At 40.0% G+C, this 27646-nt stretch overlaps 1 protein-coding gene across 1 annotated transcript in view; it reads right to left on the bottom strand.

Annotated features, from left to right (window-relative positions):
* Window positions 1-27646, bottom strand: part of SAMD12 (sterile alpha motif domain containing 12) — a 162906-nt gene that overhangs the window by 76643 nt on the left and 58617 nt on the right. Inside the window, exon 4 of the mRNA XM_072328068.1 lies at window positions 7931-8071. Coding sequence (XP_072184169.1) covers window positions 7931-8071 — 141 coding nt within the window. The remainder of the gene's footprint in view (window positions 1-7930; window positions 8072-27646) is intronic.

The following is a 27646-nucleotide window of genomic DNA, read 5'->3' as shown; positions in this document are numbered from 1 at the left end:
AGCCTTTTAGTCTTACACTATGAAAAACAAAAGCTGAACGGCATTAGAGATGGTAACTGAGGTCTGCACAGGGAGACTCACTGCAGACTTTCAGAATGCATCCTCAGTTCCTACAGGTAACTTTCCATAAGTCAGCATCCCGAGGTATTTGTTACTGCTAAAAGCTCTGACTGTTCTGTGAAGGTAACGCTGTGCAAAGCTGTATGCATGTAAATGTCAGGATCACACAACACAGCTGGAGCTGAACTGCTAAAGAGAAAAACAGATCAGAAAAATAAATAAATTCCCTGACCACGTTTTCATTAATGTTCATGTTGAAAAATGTGGCGGCTCTACTGAAGCTTCATCTGCTAGAATTAGCCCTTAAGCTAGCCCTTCATTAGCCCTTAAGTTAAGGAACTGAAATACTGAATAAGCACTAATCTTAGGTGGCAAAGAGGTCGCACAAAGAAAACAAAATACTTGTCGAAAACCCCCCAGAATTTTGTTAGAATTCTGAACTCCTTAATGCCAAGGACCACACGATCATTGTTAATACACTTCAAGGTATTATTTCATAGGGAATCAATTGCAATTATAATTCATTCAAATGGTGACTAGAAAAATTCTATAATATTGATCTTAAAGGGGAACCAGCATAGTTAAAATTATTAATCATACTTGAACGTGCCATAAAACACTGGGTTAGTACCTGAGCTTTATGATAATACTAAATAAAGAGGTTAAAAAGAACACGCACAACTATTTCCTTTATGGAAGATGCCAGAGATCCACATCCTGCTTAGTACTGAAAAAGCAGTTCACAACACTACTGACTGACTGTACGAGTGAGTAAATGAAGGCGCTCTGTCATATGAAGCATAAAAGCCATTAAGAGCAAACTTTTTTTTTTTTAATAGAACCACATTCATTTTTAAAATTACATTACAGAAAGGCTTTTAAAGAATGTGAATGAAGAAAAAGAAGTTTTAAAATAAGACATATTTGTTTTATACAACTTAGGAAAGCACCTTCATGAAGGCATAAGGAGTGAGTTTTTCTCCTACTTCCTTGCATCTTTCCAGTAATTACAAATCTTTATTGCACAGGCCATAAATGCTAGCAACAGGAAGAAAAATGCTTTTGAACTTATTTGGCAGTGCTCACCTTCAGGGATTGAAAACAGCAAAACTTTATTTTATATATTCAGAAAAGGCTTTAAGTGACTTTCAGGTTTTTTGAAAGTGCCAATATGGAGAAACACTTTGTTAACAGAATGAATTCAAGCAAGGTGTCAGTAACACCAGTGTCATGAAACCAGGAATACGGTGCTTCAAAAGCCCATCTGAGGGAAGAGAGCTTTACCCAGAGGATCCCAGATGTTATTACACAGTGACACCAGGGATATGGGCTCTGCTTAAGCAGCACCTGCCAGTGTCGGAGTACGGGGCAGGGGGGTTCTGATCTGATGCTGGAGGGCATTTCTCATCTTCTGATTTCCAACTCTGCTCACTCAGATTAGCTATAAAGGTGTTGGCTGATGAAGACATCAGGTTTTGGATCAGAAGCTCAACAGCGAAAATTTCTATGCACTTTCAGAGAGTAGGAGAGTATAGGTAGGGCTCTGATTTCTTCACTAATTTCACAGAACAACTATCAATCCTACTTTTATTCTATGCTTGACTTCTGGAAAATCTCATTAGAAATGACAAACATGTTGCATTGTAGATGGCACCATCTTACAATATGTAGATGTGCTATATTTCAATTCTGTGTGAACAACTGTACCTATTGCTGGAATCCCTTTTACCAGCCTGTTCTTTTCAGCTGGGTGAAAACAAGTGATTTCTGCTGGCAGCGATCACAAACAGCTGCTGTTAAATTACAGCCTCTGACTGTTAAAAACTTTCTTGTTTGATTGAAAGTCTTTCATGAATGGTCACAGCACAAACAGCAATATTCTCTCTCTCTATATATATATATATATATTTTTGAGCAAAATTGTTCGTATCTTTCCTGTTTACATGTTTATAAAGCATGCAGTTGTAAGACCTGTTCATTGCATATGTAAGACAGTCTTGGGTACGGATTAGCTTAGAAGAGCCAAACTTCCCAGGCCTAACTTTCCAGCAGACCGATTTCTAAGAAATTTGAAAAAGCAGGAATGAAAAAAAACACCACATTAATAAAACAAGAAGAAAATCAGACAACTGCAATCCTATCCTTGCAATCATACGAAATGGATAATATTGCATCCCCACTAGACTGAGTTGCAATGTTATTTATAGAAACACAGTAAAATAAAATAAAATAAAATAAAATAAAATAAAATAAAATAAAATAAAATAAAATAAAATAAAATGCAAGCACCTTATAGTATTATACAGCTAAAATCATGACACAGAAGTTCATCACTACAAATACCACAGTAGCATACCTTATTCATACTCCAAACTAACATACCATGCATATCAAACAACATTTCTGTGCTAAACACATCCAGTGTGCACAGCAATGTATTGTCCAGTGTATTGGAACTTATTCTGTCAGCTGAATCACTTCACAATTTGCTATGAATATATATTAGCATCCACAGCAACAGCTAAAAGGTAATTATTAGAACCACAGTACTTCAGTGTTCTATCAGGGACTGTTGATTGCACTGCAAAGTATATTCTTCATATTCTTCAGGTTAGAAACCAGAAATATGAAATTCCAATAACTGATGACATAGATGGAACCTGATAATCATCGTCACTGATGCATGTAGTTTAAACATTTTATCTGTGCTCAGATATACTCTCCACAAAGAATATTCTACTCCAGGTAGATTAAAACTATAGAGAAATCCTCAGTGCATACTTGTATTGTATGATTTTCATAAGTCATAACAGTGCCTACAGTCTGAAAAACCTCTCAGAAACAAGCACAGCTTCTGCCTACCGAGACTATGTCCTCTTTAAGTACTGCATATGTCCTTGACTGCGAGGAAAATACAACAAAGACTGCTCTTTTGTACTCTTAACGGATGGCAGCAAAGTCATTTTATGGTCTTGGAAGAAAAGTGTTAAGCACTTAGTACAAGTGCTAAAGATTCCTACAGCAGTACAGAAGAGAACATACAAGAGAAGAGAGTAAGAAGGATAAGGACATTAGTGAAAAAAAGCAGTAAGTGGAAGATCAGCATTTCTTTATATATAACCGGGCAGTTTAGCATGTTGAATCCTGGAACGCAGTTTATTCCTGGACTTTGGGTCAAATTCACAAATTCTGCCAGTATTTCTATTCTTTGTTATCAACTCATGAGGTCATCAGAGGCGTTAGACCACAACAGGAGACAAAGCAAAGGAAATCAGCCGGGAATTAAGTTTGCTAGAGCTTTTCTGAAATACTGAGTATTTTTTTCCTGTGCATTGGATAGATGCCATGTATGCAGCATATGCAAGACACATTTGCATAGTAATTTGTGCTAGGAGAAGAAAGGCTTTTCCTGACTAGCTGGAAGCATTAGGGTTAGGGGGAAAAAAAAAGTGAGGGCAAGACAATAAAAAGAAAATAAATGGGTGCCTGGTAAGAGGACAGTCAACATTTCAAATGTTTCACGCCTCTGAACACCACCACAGGGACATGAAACCCAAATTCCACAAGCGTTACACACTTCCTCCCACTGGCTGCCTGAGAAGGCAAACACACTGCCTACCTTGAGTGCTCACATAGGCAACATCTGCTGTTTGTTACGCACAAGAAAAGGAGTATTTCTGGAGGAAGGAACTCATGACTCCTCAGGTGCCAAAACCTTGAGTCCAGAACATACCCAGGAAAGAAAACAGTACATCCTGGAAGTGTAACAGGATCACCTTCTATCATAAACTTCAGTTACAGACTTCTTTATAGGGATAACGAAGAAAAGTCCTGATCCCCAGCAAAGCTTCTTCAAAAGACACAAAAGATAGCAGACAACAACAGTTTAGATACTACTGTATCCATAAAGTCTACACAGCAGTGGGACTGTAAGCTCCCGTGTTCTCTTAACTCCAAATGACCTTCCAGTTCAGCACTTCACAAGGTCCTATGTTCTCAAATTCTCTGATCGCTCCAGTTCCTTTTCAGGCAGGTGTGCAATTTCCAGTTATTGGTGCTGTGTCCTGTATTTATTAGAACAGTGAAGGTCTTCATGAGAAGATGGGAGTTAAGTTCAGTGCTTCAGTGCTTTCATTATGGAAAACAACAAATGTCCTCAGATATGGTTATGAAAGCAGGAAAGGCAGCATTCAAATTCATCCAACCTTCAGTGTTCAAAAGGAGGAAGCAGACAAGATGAACAGGAATTAGGACGATGTTTCTGACTGCCTGGGGAGGTTCTGTGTCAAACAGCTCATGCTTTCTTCGCTTGATCATGCTTGCCTTTACTCTAGTATTAAAAGATGGCTAGTACTACAAAAATCCTTCTAACAGCTTTTAGTGGGGTGGGGTTCATAGCTGTGGTTTACTCACCACGCTGACCCTTAAGGCAATGTATCTGTTATGATTTTCCTCTAGAACCCAGTGAACAATCCATCACTACAACACAACTTCATCTTTCCTCAGAAGCCATTTTTCACCAGCTCAGCACTGGTGCAGGACAATTATAAAACTTACTGAAGAAATAATGTCAACAGTTATCAACAGCTGCGATGCTTTTCAGGGAAGCACAAAGCCTCATCCTAAAAATTTTGCTAGCAGGACAATTTTTTATTTTACTATTTTCCTAAGAAAACAGCACATTCTGTAGCCATATTCAAGTAGCGCTTTGCCCCATATCAAACTCAGGAAGAAGCTTACCTTAAATTCAGGTATCATTTAATCTAAATCCAAAAGCGCTTCATATGCTCAGCCCTGTTGGCCAATTGCTGTCTGCGCATACTTTGCTAAGAATCCCATACCACATTGATCTACCATTTTGAGGACAGTCTCTTCTATGCTAGACAAAACCAGGACTCACATTGAAAAACCTCAAAATAGCTACTTTGTGTAGTTATGTAAGGCTTTTTTTTTTCCTTAATGATCTTTCAACTCAGGTTTAGAGTGGAAGCAGCACAATAACGGTGATTCCAGCAGTGCGCCGCTCTCCCCAAAAGACGCTGCAAGATGTTTTGTCAAATTAGTTCCTCAATATCACAAAGTGTAGGAAAAAAGCACAGATTGGTAGCTGGGTCTGTGCCCTTCTATCCTAGTAAAGGTTGGAATAGAATTTCTGCTGATAATAGCCTCAATCAAACAGTCCTTACTCCAAAGAAAAGTCTTCCTAAAACTCAGGAGTTGACAATCACATACTGTTCTGGCTTTACTGTCCCCCTAACACAGTGGATGGCATGTCCTGAATGAAAATGAATGAAGCAGTTTTAAGCAATTTTCTAAAATAGGAGCGGAAAAGAACGCTGGCTTTCTGTTGAGCTTTTAAAATGAGGTTAACTTTCTCTGCAGACAACAGAACACAAAAACACCCCAAATATCTGGTAAGTACTACATAAAGCTTTTTTGAAACTTTCCCTCTTCTCTCCAGCTTCAATCAGGATTTGAACTAAAGTCAGTGGAAGTCATTTTGCTGACATCAATGAGCCCCAGATTAGTACCTTACTGCTTGTAACCCAGCTGGTACGCTCAATGAATAAAGAAAGAATTTTTAATGGCTTCTTTTACCTAAAGATTCCTGAGCTGTAAATTATGAGATACAGGGTGTTTTTTTCCCCTTTTATAGGAGGACATTTTGGAGGATAGAAGAGGACAGCGTAGCTACTGCAATTTGCACGCTGAATTTCCAGAAAAACAGAAACTGCTGGCACACAAATGTGTTACCCTTCAGAAATGTTCTACAAAACAGAAAAGGACTAACGGGAAGCCATTCCAGTAACAACCCGGATTAGGGCTGTATAAACCACAGTAAGTGTGGACATAGTTTGAAGAAAATGGGCAAGAGGACAGAATTAGTTTCAGAGAACAACTGACATGCAGCTTTACAGACTGCATTTAGTTGTGAAAATGTATCTTAATCTTGGTACTTGCAAACAAGCACTTTCAACAGACACACTCCAACGTGGTGTAAATGAGGTGATAAGGAATAGAAATACTGCTGTCATTCCATCACTCATCGCCCCCTGATCTGGGATCATACAAATAGCACAGGAACATTTTGTAGACAACAGTACAGCCCTATAGGCTCGACTTAAGATGACTAGAATGGCCAATGCCACCACAGGGGAGGACTGCAGAAGGGTGCCATGGCACATCTTTATACAATCAGACTATATAACATTGTTCCCTTTACACAGCAGAGAGAATACATTAAACACCTACCTGTATATCAACTGCTAAACTTTCCTTTGCAGTCCAGCATGTGTTTGTTCATGCCTTGCTAAAATCTAAATTTGTACCCTCAGCTTTGTGGATAAGGAATAAATCTCAAAGGACAAATTCCTTGAAATGGCCGTCACCACTGTCTGACTAATTGTGACTCATGGTTGATGTGTCCAGGGGGGAACAAGAAGCCTGGAAATATATAGTCCTCAATGACAAAAACAGGTTGATGGAGAGAACTGCCCACAGTGGCCAACGGATCCCAATTTAAAGCTTCTGGATCTTCACAGTCCCACAGGAGTAAAGTCCCAACTTCCATTAACTAGCCTAAACCAGTGATGGCTGGTGACCAAAACAGTGCAGTCTGTAAACTCCCTTAACAGTCATATGTAGGGAAAGAGGAAAAACAACCAATATCAGGGAAAAAGATTTAGGAACTGTGGATGAAAGGATGAATGGAAGAGGAAAGGCTTTACACAACTGGGGATGACACTGATACTTTAGCTTGAGCATGATGTTGACACAACAAAAGATGGGGTGTAGTCATATTCACAGATCACAGTGATATAAGGGAGCCCTAAAGCTCCTCATTACAATGTACATGACACAAAGCCTGAAGGAATATTCAGCTAAGACATGAGCTTGTTCAGATAAAATGCAGCTTACTCAACTAATCGGAGAGTTTTCCCCCAAACACAGTGAGAAAGGCTTAATCGGGAACATAATGCCATGTGTGAAGGACATTTTGTTAAAAATACACTGCATGTACTGAAGAACTCTATTTTTTCATATGATGTGACATATAACAGGCACTGAACCAAAAAAACACAGAAGTGTGTGGTTTATGCTATCTCACTGGACTACCAAGCAATGTTTAACATTGAGAAAGTATGCAGATATGTATTAGAAGATGTATAAATGTTACATTACGCTGTTACCACAATAGCTGTTTTTCTTCTGTGTTACCACAGCTGTTAAAAAGCCTTAATAGAGTGCTAATAATGCAAGTCAATATAAAACATCTTAACCCCATTTGAAAAATATGTACAAAGTTTTTTGTTGCTCCTGCTTCCCTGTCTCCTAACCAAGATCTCCATATCAAGCCCAGTTTTGCTTTGTTTATCAGCATAAATTGGAAGCAACTCTATTCAAGTCAATAAAATTTCTTCAACGCGAAAAAGGAATCAACCACCTGCAAAAAGCTGAGTCCAACAGGTAATTTTCTACTGACAGCTCTTACCATAAGAGAGGTTAAAGAGATTACGTTTTCATCTTATAATGAAAGTAAACAATGGAAAATGTACGATGTCTATAAAGACTGCATGTTCTCTACTTGCACCCTTTATGTGTAATTACTTTCCTGTTAGGAAGCAGACATTTAAGTAAGGCTACTCTCAAGCTATAGACGGAGCCTACTCATCATTCAAAACAGGCAGCTGAACAACTCTGTTTATTTACACATTATTTTACCTTTTGTTTCCAACTTGGAAAGTATGTGGAATCTATGAGACATTTTCACGCATCATTTCTTGCAGAAGAATGTCAAGTCACCTTTTACACCCTCAGGCAAACTTCTACCTGATCTCAATAACTTCCCACACCAAAATTATTTTCATACCTTGTGTAAGCAGTTGAAGGTTTCGGACTTCTTCTCTCACCTTCAGCTGAAGGACTTGCTGCAGAATGTGCTGTCGCAGGCTTTCCTGGGCAATGCCCATTCGTTCAAGCTTTTTGTCAGTAAGTCTCAGCAAAGCACGGCCTGGATGCAAGAATCAAAAAGAAAAATTACCCAAGGATTTTCACTAATGCAATATTCTCACTCTGACAGGCTAATTTCCTACAGCAAAAATTCTCAGTCTGAAGTGATACAGTCTCATCAGTTAGATACTGTCTTACAGTCAAGGATCTGTGTTTAACTCTTCCCTTTCTTTTAATTTCATGCATTGTATTGATGCTTTGTGAGCCATTTTAGGCATGTAAAATAGGTAACTGCTACCATTTTAGATGACCAGTTGTCAGCTGTAGCTGAGTGCCAGCTGGTACCCCTAACAAGTCTACAATTGGTCCAGGTGTCTAAACATACCCTCACCTATTTTCAAGCATCTACACTACTGTCAAAAAAATACGACTTGAAAGTGAATTAGAGCTATTTGATCAATATCTTTACTGATGACCTGACTGAGGGGACTGAGTGCATTCTCAATACATTTGCAGATGACACTAAGTTGGGAGGAAGTGTTGATCTGCATGAGGGTAGGAAGGCCCTACAGAGGGATCTGGAAAGGCTGGATAGCTGGGCTGAGGCCAGTGGGATGAAGCTTGATGAGACCAAGTGCTGAATCCTGCACTTTGGCCACAACAATCCCAAGCAACAGTACAGGCTTGGGGCAGAGTGGCTAAAAGACCAAGCAGAGGAAAAAGACGTGGGGGTGCTGGACAACATTCAGCTGAACATGAGCCAGCAGTGCGCCCAGGTGGCCAAGAGGGCCAATGGCATCCTGGCTTGTATCAGAAGTAGTGTTGCCAATTGGAGTGGATCTGACCATCTCCCTATATGCCCTACTCCTCTCTGGTGAGGCTGCATCTTGAGTACCATGTTCAGCTTTGGGCACATTACTACAAGGAAAACATTGAGGCCCTGGACTCTGCCCACAGAAGGGTAATAAAGCTGGTGAAGTGACTGGAGCACAAGTCTTACAGGAGCAACTGAGGGAACTGGGATTGTTCAGTCTGGAATAAAGGAGGTTCAGGGGCAATCTTATTACCGCTCTGCCTGCCTCAAAGGAAGTTGTGGCAAGGTGTGAATCAGCCTCTTTTCTTCTTACCTAGTGATATGAAAAGACAAAGTGGCCTCAAGTTGTGCCAGAGAGCTTCAAGTTGGATATTAGAAGAATCTCTTTTCCTAAAGAGTAGTCAGGTATTGGAATGGGCTGCCCAGGGAGGTGGTGGAGTCACCATCGCTAGAGGTGTTCAATAAATGTGTAGATGTAGTAATAAGGAATGTGGTTTAATGGGTAATATGGGTGGTAAATGGATGGTTGGACTAGATGATCTTTGAGGCTTTTTCTAACCTTAATGATTCTGTGAGCAACTGGTGTCATCTACCTGGACTTTTGCAAAGCGTTTGACACTGTCCCACAAAACATCCTGGTCATGAAATTGGAGAAAAATGAACTTGATGAATGAACTTCTCATTAGATTAAGGAATTGGCTGGATGGTTGCACTCAGACAGTTGCATGTTCAGTGCAGCAGTTCAGTGCCCAAGTGGAGACCAGTGATGAGTGGCATTCCTGAAGGGTCAGTGCTGGAACTGGTGTTTTTTAATGTCTTTGTAGGCAATATGGACAGTGTGATCAAGCGCGCCCTCAGCAAGTTTGCAGATGACACCAAGCTGAGTGCTGCAGTTGACATGCTGAAGGGAAGGGATGCCATCCAGAGGGAACTGGACAGGCTTGAGAGGCGGGCCCATACCAACCTTATGAAGTTCAACAAGGCCAAGTCAAGGTCCTGCACCTGGGTTTGGGCAATTGCAAGTATAAATGCAGGATGGGATGAAAATGGCTTGAGAGGAGAAGGATTTGGGGGCATCAGTTGATGAAAGAGGGAGGTGATTCTGTCCCTATACTCTGCTGCTGTGAGACCTCACCTGGAGTGCTGCATCCAGTTCTGGGGACTCCAACAACAAGAAAGTAATTAAGCTGTTGGAGCAGATCAAGATGAGGGCCACAAAGATGATCAGAGGGCTGGAATACTTCCCCCACAAGGACAGGCTAAGAGAGTTGGGGCTTTTCAGCCTAGAGAGCTCTGGGGGTACCTTATAGCGGCCTTCTCAACACAGTAGCCTTTCTGCTGACATTACTGGGGCTTTTGGAAGAATGGTGCAATTTAGCTCGTAATTAAGTGTTACTCAACACAGAAAGATAAAGCCCTTAATTAATATCTTTCTTTAAAAAACAGCAACATGGGTACAGAATTTTTATGATTATTTTAATTAAAGATAAAATGAAGACACATATTTGCCCCAAACCAAGTAACTAGCACTATCCCTTTCACTACTGCTAGATTTCACTCAGAAGTAGTTCTGTGAAGTGATTGGTAGGATCTTGCTATGATATAATGTTAAGTACAGGGATTTATTATTAACCACAATAAATCTTACTGAGCAAATGAAAAATGACAGGGTTCATGCGTTCTCTGCCCTTCCTTGTCTCTCTTGCACTCGACACTATGGAAGATGATGACCTTTAGATTATGATTTTTTTCTTTGAAACCATAAACAAGAATTCTATGGGTTAATGTAATAGCAAACTATGGAAATTAGTTCCTTACAGATCAATGCCAGCTGTCCCATTCCCCTGGTGATAGAGATAGCAATAATGACTTCAATTTTTATATCACCTTATCACACTAAAACATCTTAAAGCAATTTACAATGGATGTACAGTAGTCTAGCAGTATGGTAGGTAATGTCAATCTAGTAGCTGAAAGCAAACAAAAAATAAACAAATCATTAGTTTAAAGAGTGACAACACCCATGTCATCTTAGGGCAGCGAGTCAGCAGCAGTAATATGAAAGGACAGAAAAAGGCCATAAATCTCATCAGTGTATCCCACCTCTTTTGGGCCATGGATATAGTCACTACTCTTTACTTCCCCCAGGCACCTCCTTATTTCACATTCAAAGCAGTTTTCTATCGAGTCACTGCCTTTGGAAGTTGAGTATGCACAACACAGAGACGTCTCTTTTCAGCTCCTGGCATGCCAGTTCTTCTGCGGCTTTGGCTCAAAGTGCAATGCCATTGGAAAAAATTGTCTTTGACTCATACTGTTTGCAGCAGCTTTTACAAGCTGCCTTAAGTTAACTCCTTCTTGCACCAAATCCAATGTGACCTCTTCAGGCAGTGATGAAGCAAGAAGGCATATATCCAAAGGCAGCAGCTGACATTTCCAGAATGTAGGAAGTGACCTGAACTAAGAGAATCCAGTCCTCTCCATACCATCTTCCTTCTCCCTCAACATTCAAAACAACAAAATCCAAGCCAGAACTGAATAACTTACTATACTGCAACTAAGTCATGCCTTTGAAAAGGTACAGTTGATGACTGGATCACAATCACCAAAGCCAGCTAGTTACAAAGGCCAAGGCCCTGGCAATCAGATAAGGATTTCAGATGTTTCACTATCTTACTTCCTGTAACTGTGGATATCTGAAGGTGTTAAGGACTCTGCAGGGATTACTGAACACTGAACCCAGTTGCCCAGAAAGAATGAGAAGTTTCTGTCTTTGGAAATGCAAAAAACTTACTGTGGTTTTGAGCACCTAGCTGTAGTTGCCCCTGCTTTGAGCACAGGGACAGGATAAGATGGTTGCCAGAAGTGCCTTTCAAATCCAGCTATTCTCTGCTGCTGTGATTCAGCCTTTGTGAAGGATCTCAAGATTAGGATCTATTTTCATTGAAAAAGAGCAGACTAATAGAGAAAATGAATAAGAATACACAAAAGATGGTAATTTTGGCAAGCATCAGAGACAAAATAGACTGCTATACAGTAAATATTGGGGCAAGATTGTTAATTTTCAGAACATGTTGGACAGAATATATTATCAAGAGCAGTACCCATAACAAGCATAAGGTTTTTCAAACAGTTTACACTGATCTCTGCTAGGACACGAGAAAATGAACTTTAGTTATACCCCAGGAACACTTCCCCAAACTAAAGAACAAGTGCTACCTCTTTAAAGGCTGTTTTATATATAAGTAATACCTACGTGCATTGATAAAACCAGGAGGTTTTTTTTCAAAAGCTTCTTGGCCAACAAAACAATACAGACTGCAGTTGCAAACACCTACGTCTTGGCTCTCATTAATTGCACAGCAGGGAACCAGACGCTTTAAAAAAAAGATAATCGCTCTTAGTATCTCCATGCATCTTTTAGCACCTAAAACTCAGACCTCTCACATTCAGAGAAGTGCAGCTGTGGAATCTTCTGAGACACCCTGAGGGCAGCTGCAGAACATAAAATATTTTCCAGCTTAATAATGGATTGATGGCCTAATTTCTTCTAATACGACTTAGCTGTTGCAGATCTCATTTGATCAATCTGGGATTAGATGAAAATTTGAATGGAGGGAGAAACATTGCGTGCCACAAAACATTAATAGGAGTATAAGCATTGGTCCAATGAGGTTGGCATTGGCCCTAGAGCAAGGAATGTGGTGCAGTCTGCTGTACCTAATAAGAAATGTTCATACCTCCCCTCACTGGTAGAGCTTACGGCTTCTTTTCCCTGAGCCTGTGAAGCCTCATTGACTGCCAGTTCACAGACATCTAGAGGGAGACCATGCTAGAAGTCCTGTACGTATACTTGTAATGAAGACGAATGAATAAGTAAGAAAGGATTTATATTAAAAGTGTGGAAAGAACTGAAGAAATGCAGAAAGATGAGAGCAGACAGCATGAATTTGGTCTCACTCAAAACCTTGAAGAATTATGACTAATTACCATTGATGAAGATGATAAACCAAGAGTGGAACAATGTGTCTAAAACGTGGCAAAGAAAGGTGGTCTTGTCTCCTGACTACCCTGATAGGCATAAATGAATACCAAGACAAGATATTCAGCTTACTTACCACAGAGCACAGAATTCAACTGAGAAAGAAAGAAAAAGGCAGAGAACACAAACACATTAAAAACTCCCTACTGCCAGACCAGCAGCTCATTCAGCTTTGTATTCAGAGTGGCAGTAGGAGATGAGTTAAGGCAGAGCTACTGGGAGTGTTACTTTCTGAAGTAATTCTTCTTGTACTTTGCCAGCATCCAAAACTGTTACACTAGGGATAATAGTGAGTACCTCATTTTTAGCACCTACTTATTGTCTTCATGTCCATAAATTTGTCTTTTCAATCCTGCTGACACTGTGTGCCTCTGCAGCCTGCTGGGGTAGCAAATTTGAGAAGCTTGCTGTCCATTTTCCCCTGTTTTATATTGATTTCTTACTAACTTCTTCAAGAGTTCCCTAGTTAATGTGTTACAGTATTTGGTGAACAATTCCACAGCCACTTTATCTGTTCCTTCCATGATTTCTAAACCTCTGTCATATGCCTTTTGATCACTTTTATGGATGGACACGGCTAACAAACCTAGAAAAACAGGAACACTAAACACTAAGTTATCCAAGCTGAAAATTTGAAAAAATATTTACAGGGTAGAAACACTATTTTATGTTGTTGACATGATAGAATATTCTTAATTGGTAATAATCTGCCGCTCTGGTTTCTGCACAGAACCATTTCAGACATCATTTTTTCATTTATCTCTTTGGTTCTACTAACATATTCACAATTCTAGTTCACTGGGTTTGAAATGGTCTGATCATAGCTTTCCTTTTGTTTGCTTCTCTTCACTTCAGTGCTTAAAAACAAGCCTCATAGAACTTATCAGGTAAGAAATTTCCATGACAGAGATAGAGACATTAATACCATTGTTCAAGTGCTTGTGAGACAGAAGCATAAAATTCCCATCATACACTCAGGAAAGAGGAATTCAAACAAGAACAGACAAAGAGAAAGGCTATGACTTCATAGTGAGGAATGGTGTAATTATTTCATGCGAGAAGGCTTGAAAAATGTAAAGCCACCTACAGAAAGAAAACAGCCTCACGATGGCAGTGGAGGAAGATGAATATCAGGGAAAGAGAACTGATAAACCAAAGAAGTTAGTTAAAGAAAGGACAGATGGACATGAACACAATTGAGGAAGATGGGTTCAGGAACCATTTGTAAAAGAAGTGTACAACCCAAAAATTAGTAATATTTTCAAAGTTAACTTGATATGACTTAATGACACTGTTCTTGATAACCCATCAGATCTTACACAGTCCTAGATTTTTACACAAGAATTTAAGATCACACAACTCTTTCCTGTGCCTTTCTCATCAGCGGTCAACCTTGCCCGTCACTAGCTTCATCATCAATGCCTTGTGGCAAATTCACAGCTTTTCTTGCAAAAGCAGTTAGATCTGACTTGTCTTATTCATTATTTTAGCCCAGAGACTGGTGCAGACTGTAGGTAAACTGCAACTTGCCCAACTAGAATCCCACTAGGAAAGATTCAGTTGCTTCAGAAGTAAAAACCATATTCAGAAATAAAAACCATATTTTAGTCTGAGGAAGAGGAGGCTGAGGGGAGACCTTATTGCCATCTTCCAGTACCTGAAACGTTCTTACAGTGAGAGTGGGGCAGGTCTCTTCTCACTAGTGACAAGTGACAGGACAAGGGGAAATGGCCTCAAGTTGTGCCAGGGCAAGTTCAGGTTGGATATTAGGAAGAACTTCTTTACAGAAAGGGTGGTTAGGTACTGGAATAGTTTCCCCAGGGAGGTGGTTGAATCACCATCCCTGGATGTGTTTAAGAGCTGTTTGGATGTGGTACTCAGGGATATGATTTAGCAGAAGTTTTTTAGAGATGGGGTACTGGTTAGGCTGCGGTTGGACTTGATGATCTTCAAGGTCTTTTCCAACGTGGGTAATTCTATGATTCTATGATTCTATGATTCTATCAGAATTATCACTGCAGCAGACACTTCATCAGTCTTCGTACTAGCATAGGGGCAACTGTCAGCATAGGCAAAGGACAATTTTTTTCCCCAAATTGCCATTGGTAACTACTGGGTATTTCTGAAACAATTAACACCTCTCAGCTGTGGACCTACTTACATGGATAGGAGAATCAAGGGATGTTGGTACAGGAATAAAGTAGTGGAGAGAATAGTTTTAAATGATGGGGAACAGAAGGAGCAAGGGAAACTCTTCAACCTGCATGCATATGTATTCTCCTGTTAGCAAAAGCAGCAAACCCCCACGAAAATGCAGGAATGAGCTTATGGTCAGTCACCGGAATGGGAGAGGCCCACACTTCCAATATTCCTTCAGTGGAAGAGCAAGACAGCACAGGAAGACATTTTAGATTTGCTCACGTATCAAACTAGCTTTGGACTTGCCTTTATTTGTTAACATCATCAAACAAGTATAAGATGACTTCCTGTCTCTTTATCATTCATTATTTGTTGGATCTTGGATGAGGCAGCTCTATAGTAAAGGTTATGAAAGCAAACACTGTCATACTGGTCAATTAATGCCTGATTAAATTTAAAAAAAAGCCCTGTGTAAACAAAGACTCTTTCTGAATATTATCTGCATCCTTTCTTTTCACATCATCTCTGTTTATAGTTCTGACAGGAGGAAAAGATGACTATTGTTACTGCTGCCATCAAGTCTACAATAAAACTAGTTTATTTCCATAAAGGCCCTCTCAAGTCACAGTTCTCTTGCATCTTCCTGCTCTTCCTCTGTACTTGGAGCTGCAATCATGCACAGGATATGGATGAAAAATAACGCAATCTTTAACAAAATTGCATTTTCACATACAAAATTAGCAGCAACCAAGATATGAAATTGTTTCTAAATCTGTTTCTGACAAACTTAAGAAGTGGTCAATAGTAAGTCTGCGAAGCTCACGTTAGCACTGCCTTTCTCAATTCCCTCCAGAACCCAACAAACCATTTTGTAATTTCTATTTTCCTAGTTCTGACCCAGTTCTGTGAGCTACTTATCTTCCAGTTCTCAATGTTCTCCGAAAATGAGCCATCTTAGGTGACATCTTTGTTGCACTCTGTTTTTCCATGGCTCTTCCCAGGGATCTCTCCCTGCCAGTTACCTTCCACCTGTTTCTCCCCAGCTACCACAGCCATGAGAGCTGCTACATCCCATTACCAGGCTCCAGCAGGTTCACCTGCTCAGTTATAATTATGCCATTGAAAGAAATCAACTAGCCTGCAATATGGTGAATTCATGTAAGAATACTCAATTAAAAGAGTCTTATGGGTCATGGATATTAGTTCTAAGGATTGCATTTTAAAAGTACAAGAACTTCTTGAAGTCAGTACTATAGGCCTGCACTGTCCCTGGTAGACAGAGGCTCAAAACAGAGCAAGCAGCTCAAAACAGTTCAGATATCCTCAAAAGCAATGCTAAAAATAAGACTCCCTTTCCAGAAATGAGAGTCTCCTGACTTCCATATCCTCCCATTTAAAGAAAACAACAACAAAAACAAAGTGCAATTCCACAATTCCTGTTGCTTGATTAATCCACAACATCTCAAGAAAGTATTTTAATTGAGTGCTATCTAGTGGGTAGAATCAAACATTCTTATATGTAGCAGCCTTATTATGACATGTTGGACCCTAATGTCTAAAGGGTTACACAGACTCCAAAAGAACTTTATTCTAAGAAAATAATGGTTTTATACAGAGAAAGGAAGGAGTTAATGAGAAATGTGCACCATGATTACTGGAAGCGATTCAGTGAGTAATTTACTGTACTGATGGGAACTATATTGATTCCTTACAAGTCTTGGGTAAAAGACTGTTAGACAGTTCTGTTTCTCAGCTGAACATATTTGGGACCTGATGATTTTAATAGGAGGAAATAATAATAAGTTGAATTCCCTTCTGAAATACAAATTCAGGCACAAATCATATTACACCACTTTTCAAACGTACTGTAAAACGCAAGACAACCATTTTTAGTGCTCTCAGGAAGGACCCGATAGGACCCACAAAGTAAATTAAGGATAAATGTAAACCTTTAGCAAGCAGTCTATAAATCCACACTGCTTGTTGCATATGCATTCGACAACCTACTTCCTGGCCATACAAAATTATATATTATCTACAGCTATATATAAAGATATAAAGGCATGATATAAAGCACTTCTATTGCACTGCACCTCATATTGTTTTTAAGAAACAAAATCCAGGACTATTGTTTGCTGGTATCAGTGCGCTAGATTTATGGTCCCTCTATTCAAACAAACAACCTCAAGGTCTCTTTTGCTTTTAATGGAGTAAGTGAATCTGTCAACACCTTTGATTTTGTCTACCATCAGCAGGACGCACAGTTCTTTAACTCCTTATTAATCCAACATTGCTCCCTGTGCAACCCATTATGCTTTAGATTCTTTATTAATTACAAAAAATCACATTAGATCATGCCTGCTGGAAAAATTGCTGTTAATTTATTCAGGAGTAAACACACATTCATATATTATAATGCACAGCTTCTACACAGAGCAGATTACAAAAGGGCAAACCAATTTGGGAAGCATTAGAATTGACTGAACTCTTTATAGGAAACTCAGATAGGAGCCTTTTCCTGTAACTCCTAATGGTGAACTGTAGAAAAATCACTTTTATTCCAGAAAAAAAGAAGGGTAATCTAATACCACAAGGAAAATAGTAACCACACACACACACAAAACCTACACTTAACTCTTGGAGCACCAGTTCCTGAAACTCCACAGAAAGCTGTCTTACCTTTTGACATTTCTAAAGCAAAAGTGGTTCTGCTGTTCTGCCTAGAACTGCTGTGCACATGTAACAAAGGGGGCAAGCCCCACAGAGTGCACGAGAAATAAAGAAAGCTGCAATTTCATGAAATGGGGAATAACACCTATTCCTGTCACAGACTGATGTACCCATCGAGCTCTTTAAACTACATTAATAACACTAACATGGCTGAAGACCAGTCTCTGGGAGCTTTTTCCTACAATCCAAGGGACAGAAATTGTCAGTAAATATTGTTCCTTGCTTTAATTTGCTAGTGAGCAATTCAATCAATAACTCAAAGTTGCTAGGCCACAAAACATGCGCCAAGGTCGTAATTCTTCAGTATGCAATATGTGGAAGGATAAGGAAAGACAATCTACTTTTATACGCTATCTTCCATGTTTTGGCAACACCTCGATGGCAATCTTTGGGACCATCTCAGCCATTCTGTGATGCTGGGAAGAGCAGGCCCTTCTTTCTCTTGATTGCTCTGGCATACAGCATTCACACAAAACTCTACATGGAAGGACGGTATTTGGAAAATGTTTAATTCATTCTCTGAGTTTCTCTTTACGCCAAACTTGAAGGAAGTAAGGAGGGCCTACATGATGTGATCAGACAGCTTACTGTACTGCATAATGAAAGCTCTGTTGGCCATCACGAGTTCCAGACCCAAATTTGAGAACTCAGATTTTCTATTAATAATTTCTAATCACTACTTTGTTGGGTGGGGAAAAAAAAATAAAATAAAAAAATAAAAAAAATGTTAAATATTAAAATAAGCTTTGAAATCCCAGTGCTGAAGAACTTATATTTCCTGGTCGGTATCTGTAGCTCTCCTCTGCTCCACACCACTCCAGGCAGCTTTCAGTGGTGCTTTCGTCCATGACTGTTCTGGCTTTACCCTCAATTTTTAAATAAAAAATGAAATTGAGGAAGGTTTTATGTTAATATTCATGATGTTAATAATTAATGTTAATAAAAATGGAAAATTAAAAGCAGCTTGCTCACAGGTCAAGCAGTGTAGTCTGTTTCAATCCTCCTAGCCTGAAGAATCACTCACATCTCTCCCAGTGTGCTGCTATTTCTCTTAGGGGGCTCTTAACCAGAAGCCTGGCACCTGCCAAGCTGCATATTCCGCCTTTCACGGGCCCTTAACTTATAGTTTATGCTAACCATTTTATAACCTATGGGACAATAATTTTCCTAGTGTAACTGTCGCCTCCAGTCCATTATGTACACAGTCTTACAGAGACAGATACTAATCTCTTGCTGCATTGCTGGTTTGGTGGCATGATAAACTTTGCAGAGCTCCTTTGCATTTCTTCCAGCTTTTATTAATGTAGCTGTGAGGTGAATCAGGATATCAGGATTTTATTCTGCTTGTCTATTCCTCCTGCTTAGTACTTGACCTACAGAAGACTATGGGACACAGACATTTTGGATCAGATATAATATCTAAGTCATTTGTTGTATTTAATCTGTAAACAACTGGGCCCAATGACATATCAACATGCTACTCCATGACAGAGTTCCTAGGACCCAGAGGAAAGATGGCCTTGCCAGCAGTGCACTTGGGATGCTGTACACAAGACAGAAGGACACAACATCTGTCAGCTGCTGGGTTTCACTGCTTGCCCCCAGCCCATTTCCAAGGCCAGGCCCTGAAGGCCACAGTTCCAGTCCTTGGGGAACGTCCACGTGGCTGCACACACTCCCTTCCCCACTCCCCAGTAAAACTAGAGGAGGCCCGGGCAGGCCACAGGACTGGGGGCAGGATGTGAAATCCCTCATGCTGAGGAGGAAGCCAGACATGTTTCTGCTGGAGCACCACACGTAGGCCCTGAGATGCCAAGGGCTGCAGCCGGGTCTGTGTGTACCTAGCTGGGACTCTGGCAGATGTCTGGAAATGAGCTTCAGAGCAGAGCAAGAATGTAGCAGAACTTCCCAAAAATGCACCCAGCCTCAAAAAACCTGTCATTTAGGGGATAGTTAGCACAAATGCTGTTGGCCTATTTGAGTTCTAAGGTCAATGGATGGCTTCCAGTGATTACAGCAATACCTAGAGCTGCCTGTGAAAGGAACCTCAGCAATGATTTTAAAATGGCAGAATAATTCTCCCATCCTCAAGGCAATCTGATCCAGCAAGATGGGGCAAAAGAAGAACCAAGTGCTGCTAGGTAAACATAAGCTAATTGAAATGTGAAAATAGACATTAGATTTCTATAATGAAGATCATGTACAATCAGAGAAAACTAGCAGTGAAATGGGTGAATCTGGACTCATTTCAGCCATCAATTTAAGGCTTTAGAAGAGGCAGTTCAGAGGAGTTTAGGTTACTGCAGTCACTACAGAAGGAAGCTTGCAGTACTAGGGGGCTCTTTATCTCTGCATGAAATGCAGCACTCCAGCAGGCCTCAGAAATAAGTGTGGGAAACAGTAAGAGCAAGAAAAATCCCTAAGTAAACCAAACAAGTACTAGGCAACCCCCGGAACTCAAGAAATTCCCTTTGGTTTTATATCGTATTGCCTTTTTGATTACTTCACTGAGTTTTCTTTCCACCATAAATGAAATTCTTCTCTTTCAAAAACAGCTTTCATTGCAGATCAGCAAACATTTAAGCACTGCATTATGTATGAATTTTCAGTTACACCTTGTTTTTAATAAAGGAGTATACAGAGAGGAAACATTTGCACACATGGCATGATCTACCTTTAAGACTAAAGAGGCACTGAGTTCAAAAAACTCTAATCAACAAAATCAGATTAGAGGAAAAGCAACAACTGTGACTAGTGAATGTATTACAGCCCATATGAATAATTTACAAATAACAATTTATACAGAGGAATAAAATTGGAAACTATAATCACAGAAATTTCCAATGGTAATACTGAAGAGCAGCTACCTAAGCAGGCCAAAGGAACAAACAACACACTGAACACAGTGGTTTTACTTACAGGATCTGCACTTTGTTACATCTATGGCCAGGCACTGTCCTGGTACAAAGAATGACTATTCTGGCAGGTTCAACTGGGATGCATCCCCTCATATTTTGACCCACGGAGACTTTCAAGGTCAGTCTGGACAGGGCTCTGAGCAACCTGCTCTAGCTGTAGGTGTACCTGTTCGTTGCGGGAGCATTGGGCTAGACAACCTTTAAGAGTCCCTTCCAACTCCAATGATTCTATTCTATATAAGAACTTGGATACAAAAATAAAAAAAAACCTTTTTTTCCATGGGTTTATACAGAGAGAACAAAAGAATGAAATACATTTTCAGCCCAGCAAAAGTTTCCTAAACCATAACTATTTTCTCAGAACTAATACTCAATCACAAATTTAACCCTTAATGAAGTACAAAGTTGTTTATCTTCATCTCCACTCATTTGCCTGCACATAGTCTTCAGTATAAAAGCCAAATCATTTCAGGGTAAGCTTCAAAACTAGTTTTGGTTATGCATGAAATACAATTTCTTGTTTCTACATGATAAATGAACATTAAGGCTCAATACTATTTCCTTGGTTGAAGACACTTGCATGTGAAACTCTAGCAAGTAACAATATTCATACAGCAAGCTTTGAACAGCAGCAATAGGCACCTAAAAAAGCAAAAACAGACACTAAGAAATTATTTACTTAATCTTTCAGTGTATAATTAAAACTCTAACCCACATGCTCATATCTGTAAATACTCTTTGCTCAATTCAATTTTATTTTCTCTGTAACGTTCTCCTTTGAGTCTTCTTCATGAACCACTTTATGTTCTCTTTTTCTCACTAGTGTTTTTTCATTTTCTTCCTGCTGTAACAAACTATTTTCCACAGCTTTCTCATACTGCAAAGCTTCCCTGGTTAAGAAATATGCCATGTACCATGGATTAGCCACATGAGCATTGACAGTGTGAAATTTTGCCAATACCCCAAAAGTAAATCAGCCAGACAGTTAAGTAGGATTGCAGGTGTCTATAGGTTGAAGTATCAGCTACAAATCCTTCAGCACAGTTGCATGAGAAGGTGATCTAATTCAAGTTATTTCCAGTCTGCTCCCAAGCAATTTTCTGATGACCTCTGAAGATGGGCAGGCCGAGATTCTGTCTGCAACATACAGTGAGCCATAGACACTCTGATTCTTATCCTCAAGATGTTGTATTTTGCTCTCAGCAGCCAGGTACTACTTAAACGATAAGGAGAAGATCACATAAGGTCCATTTACAGTGCTGTAGGAAACATTTTTGTTATTAAACTAAGAAGAAAGAACCTGAGGTCCTTAGCCAACAGCGTGCCCTTGCAGTGAAGGAGCTAACATTATCCTGGGCTGCATTGAGCTGAACATTGCCGGCATATGAAGAGATCCTTCACTTCTGCTCAGCCCTCGTGAGATACATCTGGGTGCTGCATTCAGTGCTGGGCTTCCCAGTACGTGAGAGACATGGGCATATTGAAACAAGTCCAGCAAAGAGCCATAGAGATGATAACAAACTGGAATACCTGTCAGATGCAGGGAGGTTGAGGTAGCTGGGACTGTTCAGCCTATAGGTTCAGCAGTTGGGGCTTTTCAATGTATGTAAATGTCTAATGGAGGGGATAAAAAACACACACCCAACCACAGGAAGCTCCACTTAAATATAAGAAGAAACTTGTTTATCATGAGTGTGGTTAAGCACTAGAACAGGTGTCAAGAGAAGCTGCAGACCTGATGGAGGGCAGACCTGGGAACTTGCTCTGGCTGTCCCTGCACTGAGCAGGAGGCTGAGCAAAATCATAGAACTACAGAATCATCTGAGTTCAAAGGCACTTTTATAGGTCTTGTAGTCCAACTCCTTCTCTCTTCCAGATCAAACAGCCCCAGTTCTCAGCCTGTCCCTGTAGGGGAGGTATTCCATCCCTTGAATCATTTTTGTGGTCTTCCTCTGAATGCGCTCCAACAGGTCTACATTACTCCTGTACTGAGGACTCCACATCTGAATGCAGTATTCCAGGTGAGCAAAGCAAAGGGGCAGGATCACCTCTCTTGCCCTTCTGGCCATTGTTCTATTTATGCAGCCCAAAATATGGTTGGCTTTCTGGGCTGTGAGGGCACATTGCTGGCTCATGTCCAGCCTGCCATCCACCAGTACCTCTAGGTCCTTTTCAGCAGGCCTGATGACCTCCAGAGATGCCTTCCAGCCTCAGTGAGTCTCTATAGAGTAGCACTAAAAACTCAGCTGCCTGAATTTCAGTAGCAATAGCAAGGTCCAAATTCACAGCAAGCGAAAACAAGAATCTTACATAATTTGTGTATTGATATATTGAATTGAAACATACAAACTGTGGAGGTAGGTGAAGAAATACCAAGATAGTTGGAACCTCACTCAAAATTGTTCACATACTAGTGAACACCACTTACAGTATCCCTCAGTGGTAGCATCCGAACACTGGATTTCTATGCTGGGAGTGCAATAGCTGGCAAGTTTATAGGTGCAGAAGGTGAGGACTATTAAGCTTGTGAAACAGAAATTTTTTCAGCCCATTCACTCTATATTACATACTCTGAAAACCAGGGCATGGCTGGCTCCAAGAATGTGCTTCTCAGTTAGTTAAACAGTACCACAGTTGTCCAGGCACTGTCATTTCCATTATCAGATTGCTCCAAGGGTTCCTAGGATGATTCTGGCCTGGGCCAACGAACACTTTGCCAAGAACTCCCAGATACAATTCAGGAGCAAGTACAAATTAGTGTGAATACAGCCACCATGAAGAGCTAAAGCCCTTAGCAGAATGGGTGTGAGCCATTCCATGCCAATTAGTCTCAGTGCCAGAAGATGCTTGTGGAAACATCAGACATCAAAAAAGCAATATTACAGAGCCACCAATTCCACAGTAAAACCCAACCAGCTCCACTATCACAGCAAACCATAAGCTGTTTTTTCAGAAACCAGAGGTTCAGAGGTGAGACAATATTATTTCCTCCCTTGTGAGTTCCTGCATGTCCATTGGCACAAGTCAGAGCAGTTGGAAAGGATTTCCTCTGCTATTTCTTACCTGTTCTAAACTGTTAAATACTACGGTTATTTCAGCTGTGGAATCAAGGAAGAGTGATGGGAAAGTGGTGTGTACTGAGACATCTTTAAGTCCTCAAGTCTTTAGAGACTACAAGCAATTTCATTAAATTTTGCTTTAGCTGGGTTTCCTGAATTTCACAAGGCTGTTAATAAGAAACTCACTTATTGATACTTCCCAGAGTAAGTTTTGAGATTCACCATAGATATTTTTATTAGGCTTTAGAGCACCATACTGACCATTGCAAAAAGTCTACCTTGAGGTGCTGATGGAAGAGGTTAGAAAAAAATACAATGGCAGGATTTTTGAAAGGTCCTGACTTACACCTCCACACATGCAGACCAGAAGAACATTTGCACTTAGAGACAAAGGCAGCATCTCAGGACTTGCAGCATTTTAGAGCTGCCAGCTGACTCCCAGCTTATGGAAGCTTTCACTAAACACTTGCCTAAAAGGAGAATCAATTCAAATCTGTCTTAAGGAGCCTCAGAATGATTGGAGAAAATGGCTTTTAAAGAGCTAAAGAATAGATCAGCACCCAGCTATCCAGGCTCTTAACACAGAAATGTTTCTTTTCTTGCTTAAACTGACTTCTGCAATGCAGCCATTCTGAAAGCAAGAGAAACCTGCACTTCAACATGGAGTACCAGATAATCTCAGTTACATGGAACAGCCTCTATGAAATGAAGTGATTAAAGAAAGAGGAGACTCTTATTTCAAACCCAGGAGCAGCTTGTGGGAAATGCATTTTCTCAGATAAGAAATTTTCCTTGTGTGATAAAGTAAAATATTGCACGCTTCAGAGCCTCACGTGCACTCACCTACCTATGTGTGAACTCATGCAAAGTGCCTATCATAACTGAGGCATTCAAGCTTTTGTTCATACTTTATAACTTCAGTAAGTTGTTTATTACAAAGTTTCCACATAGTCCTTGTTCTGCATCTGTTACAAGGCCTGCCTGGATGTTAGGGCAGTAGTATTTCAAAACAAAAAGAGAGGTTTATAAAGCCATCAAATAACAAATGTAACTAAATGCCCTGATATTATTTTTAATTTCAAAAATGAATTGTATACCAACATGACAGCTGTGCACATTAAAACGTTTTTACTGAAGAGTCATAAGGCTGCGCAGAACTTGAACAGCTTTTGCTTAAGGAGGCGAAATTTCTCTCTACCACCAAAGATTCTGTATTCTCATGTTGATACAGCAATGAAAAATTAAGCACAAATTATCTCTGGTGCCCTTGTTAAACTCTTTTAGTTGGGTGATAATGTTGGGGCTTTTTAAAAATCCTTCATAATTATTTTTGGATTGTGGTGAAAAATCACACAAATGGAAAGACAAATAAGTATAATTTTTCCTGAGCTCTATTATCACTTTAAGAGAGGAGCAGAGAATTTGCATCTTCTCTAGCATAGCGATCACATTCAGCCCAGTGGTGATGCAGCAGAAAGGCAGTATTTATACATTATTTCTCCTCCCATTAAATTCTAGTTCTACGTAGTCCTAAGTACTTACAGGAATTGGAAATGTGATCAGTTCCAGTGGAGATCTACAGCTCAGAATTCGGCTTGTTCTTACTTGGAATCCTCGAGGATTCCTAAGATTCAATCTAGGTCAGCAGGTGACCAGACCTGGATCTGGACACAAGTTATTGACACCACTGCAAGCTTCAGAAGCACATGGACATCCAACAATGTATGCTGGATAGAATCATCAAGGTTGGAAAGGACTTCCAAGATCATCTACTCCAACCGAATATACATACAACCCTTAATATAAGCAAACTACTCCTATACTTGTCTGCAACTCCATAAAAAACGATTTGTCAACAACAGCAAGTGCTTTTAAACAGGCAAATTATACAATGAATTCCTTCACAAGAAAGAAGTAACAAAGAAATGTAGTTTAAGTTTGCCTTCATTTCTGCAGACACTTGAAGCTGGATTCCAGGAAGTAAAGCATCACACAACTCATCATACTGCTGAGTGCCAACAGTCAGTGCAGTATAGTTTAACCACAGCTATTCCATTTTACAAAGGCACTAGAGAGAACCCTGGTTGTCCACTTCTTTAGCACGTGTCCTAACTCCTGCTTTTATATCTCTCTTAAGCTACTGCTGGGTAGCTGGCAGAGATAAAGCTCCCTTCTCCAGTGGTCAATTACTCCAAGCATTGCCACTACACGACCATAACACAGCTGCATGGGGCATGGCTGGAGAGTAATCCAGACAAAGGTTTGTGATCTTCCCACAAGTAAGAGCTGCACGGGATAATAACAACCACACACCTGTATTTAAAACTATAGATGAAACCCTGTCTGGATGTCCCTGGAGCAGGAGAAAACACATCAATCTGTAAACAGATGCTGTTCTACTGACTGTATAAGCTTTGAGAAACTAGTTAGAAAACATAGTAAGCTTGCAAGAATTGGAAGAGGGCAGGAGGACATCCATGTCTACTTTGCTGAGGGCAAATCCAACCCACTGCTAAACTAACCCACTTCCAGCGTGGCTTGACAACCAGATGACATGCAAAGTTTATGGACAAAAGGCATGGCGGTGCAAAACAATCCAAAGTCAAGTCTAACTAATTTGTTGTCCATGTTGGGTCACTGCAGTTGAAATCAGTTCCAGCACTTTTCAATAACCTCCCGCAGAGGAGAATTACAAGACTGGTCACTGTGGTTCACATAAAACAAAAGAAGCTCAATAACTCAGCTCTGATTCTTGTCCAAGGTCAAATTTGGCAACTTCACTTTTCTGCGCCCAGAGAAAGCCATTAATTTAGGAAACAAAGCAAGCTGCATTTCTTCTTTTCCAAATCACACTAGAATTAGCAAGCCCTCAAATTCTTTAGGAAAGCCACTTAATCATGTTGATATATTTTTGAGAGATACTATCAAAAGATACTGCTTCCCCTAGTCTCTCACTACCAATTATAATTACAGATTTGTACAAGCGCATGTTTCAGACCGTGACTGTTTGGTTTGCACCATTCTTTTACTATAGACAATTCATTGAGGTATAGAGTGGATCTAACACATCAGAGCTTTTTCCATCCAGAAGTGTTAATGGCACTGCAGTTTGCAGCATTTCTTTTCTGCCAGATGGATGATCATATTGGTGTAACAGTTCCCAGCATTTTTTGCAACTCAGCAATAGACTGTACAAGATTTAGTGAATGCTGTTTAGCTTGACTTTGCTTACATAGAGAGTAAGCAGATACTTGCTCACTACTGAAGGATTCACTCAGATGGGATATGAGGAACCATATTCTACTTTGCCTTAAATTTTCAGGACGACACTGAAGAAGAGATAAGGTTTCCAGCTTATGCAGTAAGCTGCATTCTGACATCTGGCATTCCAGAAGACACAGTAAATGTTCAGACAGCCTAACTTTACTGACGGCTTACTAGTTCTCTCTTAAAGGAGTAAAACAAACAATCAGAGTTAGTCCTGAAGCACACCTGGTAGAAATGAACAGTCAATTAGGGAAATGAAAGCCAGGCATTATCCATCACATACACAAGAATGAAAAGGCTGTGTCCTTAAGAAGTGGTGTATGTGAAGGTCAGAGCTGTACGCAGCAATAGGGGTGCGTAAGTAAATGCTGCAAGTTTTTCAAAGCAGTCTTCCAACAGTGTTGATAGGAATATCTTAAAAGCCACAAATATGCATCACATATAGCAGATGAAACAGACTCATACAGGGTTATGTTGTGCTCAACTAGGTTTCATTTTTGGCGATAAAAATATTTGTGCCACCAGATAGTCTTGAGGATTTGTTTTTCAACTGAAACATTAACTAAGCATCAACAAAAGCTGCAAACACAGGAGGCACACAGATTTCTACTCTATCTTGTTTCGTTGTTGTGCTTTTTTATTTATTTGTTTTTAACATCCTTATTAC

This window comes from Excalfactoria chinensis, chromosome 2 (genome assembly GCF_039878825.1).
Source record: "Excalfactoria chinensis isolate bCotChi1 chromosome 2, bCotChi1.hap2, whole genome shotgun sequence".
Taxonomy (NCBI): Eukaryota; Metazoa; Chordata; class Aves; order Galliformes; family Phasianidae; genus Excalfactoria; species Excalfactoria chinensis.
Note: the sequence above shows the minus strand (reverse complement) of the source record. Positions and strands in the feature narration are given on the sequence as shown.